Source organism: Nannobrachium achirus (assembly GCF_963921795.1).
Source record: "Nannobrachium achirus genome assembly, chromosome: 8".
NCBI classification, from domain to species: domain Eukaryota; kingdom Metazoa; phylum Chordata; class Actinopteri; order Myctophiformes; family Myctophidae; genus Nannobrachium; species Nannobrachium achirus.
In genome coordinates this window covers 56,440,972-56,454,310 of record NC_137817.1, presented here as the reverse complement: position 1 = coordinate 56,454,310, position 13,339 = coordinate 56,440,972, and the positions used below count along the sequence as shown (strand labels likewise).

Below are 13,339 nucleotides of genomic sequence, written 5' to 3'. Positions count from 1 at the left end.
CTGGGGTGCCGTGACGGCAGTCCAGGGGTGCCGCGAGATAATTTTATATTTTTGGGATTTGTTTGGACTTGAACATGAAATAAAACGTTATTATCAGTCAGTTCTAGACAAAATGGCTATCATCTCAATGTTTTCCTCGCAACATAATCACTAAAATATGCTATAAATATGAGGTGAGAGATTTGCACACGTTTTTACGACTTTTTCAAAAATAACAGATCTACAAGCTTGCAGCGCGCGCTGCAAGCTTGTATATCTGCTATTTTTCACTGGTTAAAGCATTCAATAATTCTAGGACCTATAAATGACAGGCCTACCGGGGAGGTTTGTGAGGTGCTGTGTTACTCACCGATCTCGTCCTGGATCTCCTCGGCGACGTAGGGCACCTTGTAGAGCAGGGACATGCTCTGGTTCATCCTCTCCTCGATCACACGCAGGTGGGTCATCACCTGTAGCACCCGCAGGACACACACAGCAACATGCTCAATCCTGTGCCGTGTTTGAAATAACAACACGGATGCTTCGGGGTGGAGGCTGCGAGCATGTAGATCTGCTATTTTTGAAAAATCGTGAAAATGTGTACCAAGAAACCTATGTTTCCATGTCAGTGATGCTCAAACGTTTTCATGTGAAGGACCCCCCCCCCCCCCCCCCCCCCATCTCAAAATATTTAGTTCCAGGGACCCCCCAGAAGCAAAATTCGAGTTACAAATGTTCACTTAAAAAGAATACATATGTTCAAAGATGTGCGCACATTTTCACGACTTTTCAAAAATAGCAGATCTACAAGCTCGCAGCGCGGCACTCGGTGCCGCGCTGTGAGCTTGTATATCTGCTATTTTTCAATAGCTAAAGTTGCTAGGGCCCCTCCACCTTGGGGGGCTACAGCAAAAATGAACCTTCCATCCAGACAATATTTCATATGACATTACCGGTACTTCTAATAGTCTTTATGTTCCATCAATATCTTCACCTCTAGAGTAGTGTGGATGACCCTAACCCTTTTTGGAATGGTTTATTACACTGTACATATACTATATCCATTCATACAAATGTATTGTCTGGATGTGTTGCTCCTCAACTCAAACAAAACTCAAAAACAGGTCAATAGGTAAAACAGGTAAAATTATTCCTCTGACTATGACTTCTATAACAATTCCTCCGACTCTTTTCTCTTTTTATTTTATTTTTTTTTGGGGGGGGGGGGGCTTTTTCCGCCTTTATTGATAGGTGCTGTACAGGCACCTCGACCCAACCTGTAGGCATCCAAGATGGCGCCGTCCAGGGCTGCTATGGTAACGGCGTGTGTAGCATTTTGTTTGTTTTTCGTGTTGTACGTGTCGTGTGAGCCTTCTTACACAAGAGAAGAGCTGCTGAACATTGGGTGTTCCACCCCACTGGACTTATTACCAACACTACTCACCCGTTCCACGGATGTATTGGATATTCTGCTGAGGGGGACAGCGTTCTTTGCCAGCGCTGTACGTTGGACCCGTAGACAACGGGGGAAGCGAGGAGGTTGTCTGGTTCGCCTACGGCGGCGAAGTTCGCGTCCACCGCTGCCAGGTATATTCCTCTGCAATGTGAACTCTTTACCCAATAAAATGGATGAACTCCGGTTGCTTGTTTCGCGGGAGAATGACTTCAAATCCACGGCTGTTTTCGCGTTCGTGGAGACAAAACTGACGGCGACAGTCCCAGACGGGGCTGTACAGTTAGATGGCTTCTCCGCGTTTCGCTGTGACAGAGACTTCGAGGCGGCTGGGAAGTTGAGTGGAGGAGGATTAATGTTCTTTGTGAACAACCGCTGGTGTTCTGATGTGACAGTGTTACAACAACACTGTTCGCCTGCAATTGAAATGCTTTTCATCCTCTGTCGCCCATTCTATTCTCCCCGTGAGTTTAACGCGTTCCTCCTCGTGTGTGTTTACATTCCTCCGGAGGCTGACGTCACCGCAGCAGTGGATACACTAGCAGAACAGCTGACGGGGGCGGAACGTAAATACCCGGACAGTTTTGCTGTAGTGCTTGGGGACTTCAACCAGGCTCATCTGAGTCGGGCTCTCCCTAAATACAGACAGCAAGTGACATGTGCTACTAGGGGTGAGAACATTCTTGATCACTGCTACTGTACCATCCGGCAGGCATACCATTCTGTCCAACGTGCTGCTCTGGGCAAGGGTGATCACCATCTCATCCATCTGATCCCCCGCTACAGGCAGAGATTAAAAATATCAAAACCTGTAGTGCGGAGTTTCAGAGTGTGGTCCAGTGAGGCAAGTGAGCGACTCTGTGCCTGGCTGGAGAATGCGGGCTGTGACCAGAACTTTGTTGAGTGGGCGGGGCCAGAGGCTGGAAACAACCTGGATGAATACACGGACACTGTGACATCATTCATCAGCCTCGGCGAGGAGGTGTGTGTCCCCCTCCGCTACAGGAAGATCTTCAACAATGACAAGCCCTGGTTTTCAGCCCATCTCAGGAGGCTGCGGTCGGAGAAGGAGGTGGCCAGGCGTAGCGGCGACGTGGCCTTGTTCAGGCGAGCCAAGTATGAGTTTGCCAAAGCGGTGAGGGAGGCGAAACACCGCTTCTCGGAGAAACTGCGGCAGCAGCTCTCTGAGGGGAACTCCTCCTCTGTCTGGAAAGGACTTAAAACCATCACCAACTACAAGTCCAGGTCCCCACAGGCGTCTGACAACCTCCCCCTCGCCAACGAGCTCAATGAGTTTTACTGTCGCTTTGAGAGGGAGAGTTTCCCCCCTGCCCTCCCCCTCCATCCCCCCCGGCCACAACCACCCTCCTCCCCCCCCACCCCACCCCCTCTCACTGTCACAGAGAGAGAGGTTAAGCTGCTGCTCAGGAGCCAGAACCCCCGGAAGGCGTCCGGCCCGGATTCTGTCTCCCCCTCCGTCCTGAAGCACTGCGCTGACCAGCTCGCCCCGGTGTTCACCCACATCTTCAACACCTCGCTGGAGCTGGGTCAGGTCCCAGCATGCTTCAAGGCCTCGACCATCATTCCTGTCCCCAAGAAGGCCAAGGTCACAGGCCTTAATGACTATAGACCCGTCGCCCTGACCTCTGTGGTCATGAAGGTCATGGAGCGCCTTGTCCTGGCCCATCTGAAGCGGATCACTGATCCTGTGCTGGACCCGCTGCAGTTTGCATACAGAGCGAATAGATCCACGGAGGATGCCGTGAACATGGCTCTGCACTACACCTTGAATCATCTGGACACTGCCGGCAGCTATGCCAGGATCCTGTTTGTCGACTTCAGCTCGGCCTTCAACACCATCCTACCAGCTATCCTGGAGCAACAGCTGTCCCTGCTGCAAGTACCTGCCTCCACTCGCAGGTGGATTACGGACTTTCTGACCAACAGGTCTCAGCGGGTGAAGCTGGGGAAGAACATTTCCAGCTCTAGGTCCACCAGCACCGGTTCCCCGCAGGGCTGTGTCCTGTCCCCTCTACTGTTCTCCCTTTACACCAACAGCTGTGTTTCTCTCCACCCGTCGGTCAAGCTCCTCAAGTTTGCGGACGACACCACCTTGGTAGGCCTCATCTCTAACGAGGACGAGTCAGCCTACAGGAGGGAGATTGAGCGGCTGCGGATTTGGTGTAACAACAACAACCTGGAGCTAAATGCTCTGAAGACAGTGGAGATGGTGGTTGACTTCAGGAGGGACCCAGCCCCGCCCCCTCCCATCATGCTGGAAGACATCCAGGTGAACGCTGTTGAGTCCTGCAAGTTCCTGGGGATGATCATCTCCAGGGATCTGAAGTGGGAACTTAACATTGATACCCTCCTGAGAAAGGCCCAGCAGAGGATGTACTTCCTTCGCCAGCTGCGGAAATACAGACTGTCGAGGGCCATGATGACCCTGTTTTACACGGCCATCATAGAATCCATCCTCACCCACTCCATCATCACCTGGTTCCCCGCTGCATGCGCAAGAGATCTCATCAAGCTGCAGCGGGTGATACGCTCTGCAGAAAGGGTGATTGGCCGTCCCCTGCCCTCCCTCAAGTCCCTGCACGACTCCAGGGCACTGAGGAGGGCAAGAAAGATCATGGCTGACCCCTCCCACCCTGGCCACAGCCTCCTCACCCTGCTCCCCTCTGGGAGAAGGATGCGGCACCTGGGGGCCAAGACAGAGCGATACAAACGCAGTTTTTTCCCCTCAGCCGCCAGGCTGCTCACGGACGCTGGTTTCCCTTTTTCCCCTGCCCCCTAGGGATACCAGGAAAAGAACTATAATGTGACTATGTTGCACTATTGGACTGAACACTACGGCACTTTACCTCATATCATATATTTATTTATTTCTTGCACGGTGTTTTGTGTTGTTGTTCGCATGTTATTTGTGAAAAAAGAGGACTGAATGAATGCACACTTGTTGTTGCCAAAACAAATTCCTATGTGTTCTACACAATGGTAAATAAAGGTATCTGAATCTGAATCTGAATCTGAATAGGTGTACAGTAGGCTGACAGAAAACGGGAGAGAGATGGGGGGGTGGCGGCACACAGCAAAGGTCGTCAGGATCGGGACTTGAACCTGCGACGCTGCAAGGGCTGGATTACCAGCCTAGCTGCCTGGAACACTACCCTGTGGCCCAGGCCAAGATCTGACTCTTTTCTCTTAACTACTTAAAGTTATACTATGTAACTTTTTTTATAAAACATGTCTTAAAATTGTCCTAACTATTAAATCGCTAAAGTTTTAGAACCCCCACTCCGTTAATTTCAGCCCCAAAAGCCTTTTCTTTATATGTTTTCTACATAGCTGTGACAGGGGCTGTATTTCCCGGCAAAATGATGTCATCTCCCACATGATACACTACCGGCCAATCACAGCACGGATCATACACCACCGGCCAATCACAGCGAGTCTTGCTGTCTCTAAAGGAAGTAGCTTCCCTCAGCAACTGTGTTTACATTGGTGAAGGAATCTTGCCTGCTACTCCCTCAATCCTGGTCTAAAAATGACGGGAGACGGCTCTACGGATGCGTATCGGTGAGAAGGAGGTGCTCGCGGCGGCCGCGGTGGTCTGCGGAGACTCCGGCCGTACCGCTACTGACCACTAGTTGAGCAGCTTCCACAGTACAGCTTTAAAACTCTTAATCGGAGTCTCCCCCAAGGGTCTAGGCACAATCTACACCAAATACCTTCGCAGGAAAACAGCCGATCTACGAGACGCATTGCGATGCATAATGAGCGTGTAGATCTGATGTTTTTTGCAGAATGTAAGCCTCAGGATAGGTACGCTAGGGTTCATGTGGTTAAGCGTGGGACAACAAAAAGACCCTCGATAGCACTGTGTGCCAACCACGTAGGCACAGGAACACACCCTGAGTGTTATCAGTCTTTAGTTTCCTGACTGTCCTATTCTAATATACTGATTGTCCTATGCAAATATACCGCCTCTTATCCAGGGGTGTCGCACCAAATTCTGGACCCTGGGTACTTTAACTATTGAAAAATAGCAGATCTACAAGCTCAATGCGAGCTTGTAGATCTGCTATTTTTGAAAAATCGTGAACATTTGTGCAAGTCTTTGAATATTTCAAATCCTTTTAAGGTTTTATGAAAAAAATATATATATATATATATGTTTCTATGTCGGTGGTGCTCAAACTTTTTCAAGGTGAAGGACCCTCAAAATGATATGTATTTGGCCACGGACCCCCATCTCAAAACATTTAGTTCCAGGGACCGCCCAGAAGCAAAATTTGAGTTACAAATGCTCACTTAAAAAAATACATGTATTCAAAGATTTGCACACATTTTCACGACTTTTCAAAAATAGCAGATCTACGAGCTCGCAGCGCGGCACTCGGTGCCGCGCTGGGAGCTTGTATATCTGCTATTTTTCATAAGTATAACATAATTCCAGGCCCCTCCACCTTGGGCCCTAGTAACTCAGTCCCACTCCTCCCCCCCCCACCCCCACCCCCACCCCCACCCCCACCTTGTGACACCCCTGCTCTTATCCATCTATTCCTCTAAGGACGACAGTGGAGAGCGAGACACCGTCGGAATCCCGTGGGTCTGATCTTGCACCGCAGCTCGCTCATTATTGGTTCCCTCGCAACGTTGGCACGAGGAAGCAAACAAGCACTTACACGGCAGGAATGCGCCAGCTAAATGCCTGCAAATCTCAGGATGTTATCGGCACACAAAACGTGGGTGCAGTGCCCCAGAGCTGGCAACAGATGGCAGTGATGTGCCTCTCTCTCTCTCTCCCACTGAAGGAACAGTGTGTCTGACCAGGGGTGTCACACCAAATTCTGGGCCCTGGGTGCAAGGATTCACTCACATTTTGTGCTTTAACTATTGAAAAATAGCAGATATACAAGCTCACAGCGCGGCACCGAGTGCCGCGCTGCGAGCTTGTAGATCTGCTATTTTTGAAAAATCGTGACAATTTGTGCGGAGTCTGAATATTTCAAATTTTTTTTTAAAACCTATGTTTGCCTATGTCAGTGGTGCTCAAACATTTTCATGTGAAGGACCCCCAAAATGATATGTATTTGGCCACGGACCCCCCATCTCAAAATATTTAGTTCCAGGAAGCTTGTATATCTGCTATTTTTCAATAGTTAAAGTATAAAATAATTAAGGCCCCTCCACTTTGGGCCCTAGTGACTCAGTCACTTTGGGCCCCTTTGTGACGCCCCTGTGTCTTACTGCCCACCAGCACCCCCCCCCCCTCCCCACATTCCCCCGCCGCACCTTCCTGTCGATGTTTGACAAACAATCTCATTAGGAAAATGACACATCACGGTGTTGGCAAAGAAGAGGGATTTCTCCTGCCTCCAGCAACAGCTGTATACCTATAGGCTAGCCGCTAGGCTAAAGGCACACATGGGGCGGGGACTGGGGAAGGGAAGGGAAGGGAAGGGGTGTTCGAGGGCTTTGTGAAAAAGCAGCAGCCGTGATCACACACACAAACCAGCCTCCTGTTTAAATTTAGGCCTAGAATTATTGAATGCTTTAACTATTGAAAAATAGCAGATACACAAGCTCACAGCGCGGCACCGAGTGCCGCGCTGCGAGCTTGTAGATCTGCTATTTTTGAAAAAGTCGTGAAAATGTGTGCAAATCTTTGAATACATGTATCTTCAAAGCGAACGATTGTAACTCAAATGTTGCTTCTGGGGGGTCCCTGGAACTAGATATTTTAAGATGGGGGTCCGTGGCCAAATAAATATCATTTTGGGGGTCCTTCACATGAAAAGGTTTGAGAACCACTGACATAGTAGTCTCTCAAGAACAGACCAACTAAGCTCCAGTTGAGTGAAAAGGACCTTTTCTTTGACGATGGCTGGCCAGATTGCTGACACAGAAACATGTTTTTCAAAAAATCTTAAAAGGATTCAAAAGACACTTATAGAATCGGGTCAAAATTCTAATTTTCATGATTTTTCAAAAATAGCAGATCTACAAGCTCGCAGATCTACAAGCTGTGAGCTTGTAGATCTGCTATTTTCAATAGTTAAAGCATAAAATAATGATACACAATAATGTGTACCCGTTCTAAATGGGTTAAACCCCACGCCATGAGGACGCAAAATGACACACAAATGTCCATAATTCCGAAATCTCATTAGTCCTACATCTCACAAACACAGTGACCCCCACCACCACAACCACAACCACGAATAACAATAGGGCAGGGCTGTCGCACCAAATTCTGGGCCCTGGGTACACGGATTCACTGGGGGCCCCCCGTGAATGTTCTTCATAGGGGGAGGAGGGGGTTTAACCCATTTATACCTGGGGAACGCATTATTACGCAGTATTTTGTGCTTTAACTATTGAAAAATAGCAGATATACAAGCTTGCGGCGCACTGCGAGCTTGTAGATCTGCTATTTTTTGAAAAATCGTGAAAATCTTTGACTATTTCAGATCCTTCTAATGTTTTTGGAAAAACCTATGTCCCCCATCTCAAAATATTTAGTTTCCAGGGACACCCCCAGAAGCAAAATTTGTGTTACAAATTTTCGCTTAAAAAAAAAATACATATATTCAAAGATTTGCACAAATTTTCACGACTTTTCAAAAATAGCAGATCTACAAGCTCGCAAGAGTGCCGCGCTGTGAGCTTGTATGTCTGCTATTTTTCCAATAGCTAAATAATTAAGGCCCCTCCACCTTGGGCCCTAGAAACTCAGTCCCACTAACCCCCCCCCCCCCCCCCCTTTGTGACGCCCCTGACAATGGAATCTCTACCGATGCATTTTTTAAAGTCACGTTACATATGTCATCCGCAGAGGGGGGAGGGGCTTCATAAACAGTGGCTCGGTGCCTGATTCGCAGGCAGCTCGCTGGGGAACCGGCGATGATGGAACAGAGTGCACGCACACGCACGCACGCACTAGACTACGCTACGCGAGAGAGAAAAACGACGCACGTCAGCTTTCCGTGATGCTCGCTGCCTCCCGGCTGCCACACTTCTCCTAAACGAGACTCTTCCTTGCTTTAACAGCTCGGTTATGTGTAATGGCGGTGGCTGTAAATGGTAGCCCGGGGGCCCACACACACACGCACGCACGCACACACACACAGGGGTGTCGCACCTAATTCGGTGCCCTGGGTGCAAGGATTCACTCACATTTTGTGCTTTAACTATTGCAAAAATAGCAGATATACAAGCTCGCAGTGCGGCACCGAGTGCCGCGCTGCGAGCTTGTATATCTGCTATTTTTGAAAAATCGTGAACATTTCTATGTCAGTGGTGCTCAAACTTTTTCATGTCAAGGACCCCCCAAAATGATATGTATTTGGCCCACGGACCCCCATCTCAAAATATTTAGTTCCAGGGACCCCCCCCCCCAATAAGCAAAATTTTAGTTGCAAATGTTCGCTTAAAAAATATATATATTCAAAGATTTACACACATTTTCACGACTTTTCAAAAATAGCAGATCTACCTCGCAGCTCGCAGCGCACACACACACACACACACACACACACACACACACACACACACACACACACACACACACACACACACACACACACACACACACACACACACACACACACACACACACACACACACACACACACACACACACACACACACACACACACCTATGTGCTTAGCGAAATAGCATCCAGCCAAATCCCCTCATGCCTGTTCACAGAGCTCGAAGTCCAGCATTGCAACACAAGACGTTATGCAGGGCTGTATGGTGAATGAGAAGCTCTTTCACCTCCTGTCAAACCTGAGTGCTCGCGTCTACCCGGGGTTCTCGACAAGCAAAGCCGTCAGGCTCCTTCTCCTGACCTCCTACTACACAGAACAGCGTGGCAGGGTGCTGAGTTACACATCATTATCTCGCTCCCCGGCTCCAACAAGGAGAACAACAGTGTGAAATAATAGAATTTTCGGAGCCTGTGGAAAGCAGCGAGTTGTACGGGGTGGTGTGTTGCCGCATTGTCTATGCCAATACTGAGTTAGATTACTCAAAGAGGAAAAAAAGAAGCAAAAAGCAAGAAGTCAGGCTGTTTGATTCTCCGAAATCTGAAATTCTTTCAGGGTCTAATTTTTCTTCTCAAGAAACCGTCTCTGCAAATTGATTTTCACATCGTGCTGAGATGAAAATCAGACAAAAATGCAATAATGCTTTATCGTCTTTTCTTTCAGGGACTCATTTTGTCTAGACTTTTCAGATCGACCGGCAAAGGTATTAGAACGCTACGAGAATGCAGCTTTGACACGGAAAATAATGCCACGATGACATCCATTGTGTTGTACTCTATAACCTATAATCTCAAGAAACTGTCAAGTCTTCCGCAAATTGATTTCCACATCGCGCCGAGATGGAAATCAGACCAAACGCAATTATTGCTTTGGGAAAACGGTCAGCGGTAATGTCAAGTACAACCGTACAACTAATCACAGCCAGGGCCGAGTGCCGATCCTCTGCCTTCATCACAGACGCAAAACAGAGTCTTGGGACTTGGGTTTATTAACCCATTTAGGCGATTTAACCAGTGAAAAATAGCAGATATACAAGCTCACAGCGCTGCGAGCTTGTAGATCTGCTATTTTTGAAAAAGTCGTGAAAATGTGTGCAAATCTTTGAATATTATGTGTTTTCAAAGCGAACGTTTGTAACTCAAATTTTGCTTCTGGGTGGTCCCTGGAACTAAATATTTTGAGATGGGGGTCCGTGGCCAAATAAATATCATTTTGGGGGTCCTTCACATGAAAAGGTTTGAGAACCACTGACATAGTAGTCTCTCAAGAACAGACTAACTGAGCTCCAGTTGAGTGAAAAGGACCTTTTCTTTGACGATGGCTTGCCAGATTGCTGACATAGAAACATAGGGTTTTTCAAAAAACCTTAGAAGGATTCAAAAGACACTTATAGAATCGGGTCAAAATTCAAATTTTCACGATTTTTCAAAAATAGCAGATCTACAAGCTCGCAGCACGGCACTCGGTGCCGCGCTGTGAGCTTGTATATCTGCTATTTTTCAATAGTTAAAGCATAAAATAAAGATACACTATAATGTGTCACCGTTCTAAATGGGTTAACATAAAGGACCCGTGGTTAATTATTTCTACACGCTCAGAGTTGTGTGAACACTGAGGCTGTTGTAGCTCATCTAACAGGTCTGATCCTGGGGACGCAGCACTGTCATTTAGACCTGGGGCGGACACCGGGGGAATGTTGATGTTAATGTTCTGTGTCTAGCGTTAATTATAGAGGGACACTACCTGAAGCCAAGGCACGTCAGTGTGCAGTGTGCTTGTAGGTATTCTTAAGAAAGGGACAGAGGTGGAATGCAGGTATTATTTGGTATTTTTTTTAAGCGGTGCATACATTTCACTCCGTCTGTATGGCGATCCATACTACTACTACACATAGTAACTGACAGAACAGCCCATACAAGGAGATATGCATGTCATGTCTTTTTGAGTGGTGCAAACTGCTCCTACATTTCACTCCGTTACACTGTGTGTGTGTGTGTGTGTGTGTGTGTCGGCCAAAAATAATTAACCACAAAAATTAGCACGGATCTCCATGTATGGACATCCGTGCTCAAACACAAAGTAACTGACGCCACGGACAGATACAAGGAGATACGCATGTGTGTCGTGTTTGTACCACTGACTTCGGACAGGTGCGATTTTTTTCTCCCTTTCTTTTACCCTGGGTATGTTCTCTGAGCACCTGTGCAGGGGTCTTCAAAGTTTTCAGGCCAAGGACCCCTTAGCTGAGAGAGAGATGGAGCAGGGACCCCCAGATTCCATATAGTTTCATAGTTTGACAGCACAATCATGTGTATTTTGGATTCATGTCAATTTGTGTTATCAGATATGTAACCACTTGAACCGTCAATACTTAATAAACTTGACCTTTCACTCTGTACTTAGTCTGCTCTTTTTTCCCCTCTACACCAAACCTTGCGTTGCGAGGCGATGTGAGCTTGTAGATCGGCTATTTTTGGCTAAAATTCTCTGAATATGGACATTAGGGATCAAGTGGTTAATATAAAAAAAGGATAAAAAAAGGTTTCTATCACACAAACATTTGGAGGACCCCCTGTAGTAACTCTGAGGACCCCCTAGGGTTCCTGGACCCCCTGTTGAAGACCGCTGCTCTAATGATTGACCGACAGCCCTGATTCACACTGGTTAAACAGTTACAAACATTCCCCCTGGTAGCTGCACTGTCCAACCAGTCTGATACATGTGGAGGCTGGGTATTCAACTGGTGGAGCATGCAATCTATTAAAGCATCTAATAGATTAGATCAGCTCAATACATAACCTCATAGAGAGAGAGAGAGAGAGAGAGAGAGAGAGAGAGAGAGAGAGAGAGAGAGAGAGAGAGAGAGAGAGAGAGAGACCTTCTACATGTTTTACTCCTAATGCTTTGGCGTATCCACGTCTTAATGAAGGAATAGATTTCAGACCATTACTGTAAACGGTCTGATTGACATTTGAAAAATGCCACGAGGTGAAGCCGCGGAGTATTTTGAAGGGATTTTATTTGTTATTGTATCATAATAAATGTCACCGTGACCAATGATTTTTCCACACTTTTCCGCACTGCTTGGCTGGCTGCGGGTGAGCCTGGAGTAAGCCTAAGGGCTTCCCCTTTAGCTGTCTACATATTGACTCGGTGAGCAGCTTGCATTCATCTACGACTGGAGTTGAACCATCTCAAAAGCGTAACTTTTGTTCTTTTGATCACGGTTGAATACTGTTGAGCTGCACCAAATATTTGTGATTCAACCCAATCATCATCTGAAGATCTGAATGATTCATAATCGGTTGTGTGCCAGACAGTGTCACGCAGCTTGTAGACCTGCAATTTTCAGCACGCAACGCTGGCGCACAATTAAGTGTGCAGTAAATTAGGCTTAACTTTTTTAGGCCATACCGAAGGCCACTACCATCCTCTGTCAATCACAGCCCAGTTCAGCCAGGCCGTATCTGAACAGTTTGTACTAATGTCACCCAGTTTTGTCTCTACATTCAGTCAAAACATTGATGCTGGCCTTCAAAGCAGCCAAATATATGGTACCTCCACCTCCATACCTCCAAAACCCGTTTACTCAGATCAGCCGACACAGGGATGCTGACAGAACCCTCACAAAAAAAAAAAGAAAACAGGAAAAAAGTCCACTCGTCCGAGACAATTCGCCCTCCTGGCCCCCAAACTGTGGAATAAACTCCCTGTCGCACTTAGAACAACAGACTCACTCCCTAGCTTCCACCGTGGCCTGACGACTCACTTCTTCAGACTCCACCTAAACCCATAGCACGTACCGTAGCACTCGCCTACCCTAAATGACCATACATCAAAAGAAAATGTACCGGCTTCGGCTTGTAGAGACAAGTAGGTCGGGAGTGGCTTATTGTCGGTATCAGCCGGTAACACGCGGGAGTCTGTCCCCGTTACAATGCGCTAGACCCCTGGGAGATGGACTGCTGAGGTGGAGCGCCACACCTACCATCAGCTCCCAGTACTTGCCGCACGACTTGCCAAGCCGTGCTACTCATACGCTGAGTTGGCGGTGCCCGGAATCGAACCCATGACCTTGCGGTACAAAGGCAAGAGCTCTACCGACTGAGCTACCCGGGCCCATGGTAACGCGCTCGTCCAGGCTATGGGGCGAAAGAGTCAAGGATTGAGGAATGCCCTCCCCCCTGCCCCCTGCAAGGGGGAGGCGCAAGCTGGTATAAAAGGACTGAGTCATTTCTAGTTTAATATAAATGTTTTACTGATTAGGTGCTTGGTCTACCTACAGTACATTCTTTTTTGTAGATTACTATTTGTATGCATTTGATATATTGATGTTGATGTATTGAT

At 47.5% G+C, this 13,339-nt stretch overlaps 1 protein-coding gene across 2 annotated transcripts in view; it reads right to left on the bottom strand.

The window, feature by feature from the left end:
• Window positions 1-13,339, bottom strand: part of aplp2 (amyloid beta (A4) precursor-like protein 2) — a 113,073-nt gene that overhangs the window by 24,937 nt on the left and 74,797 nt on the right. For both annotated transcript variants that reach the window (XM_080731375.1, XM_080731376.1), the window contains exon 12: window positions 350-449. In XM_080731375.1, the coding sequence (XP_080587501.1) occupies window positions 350-449 (100 nt within the window). The remainder of the gene's footprint in view (window positions 1-349; window positions 450-13,339) is intronic.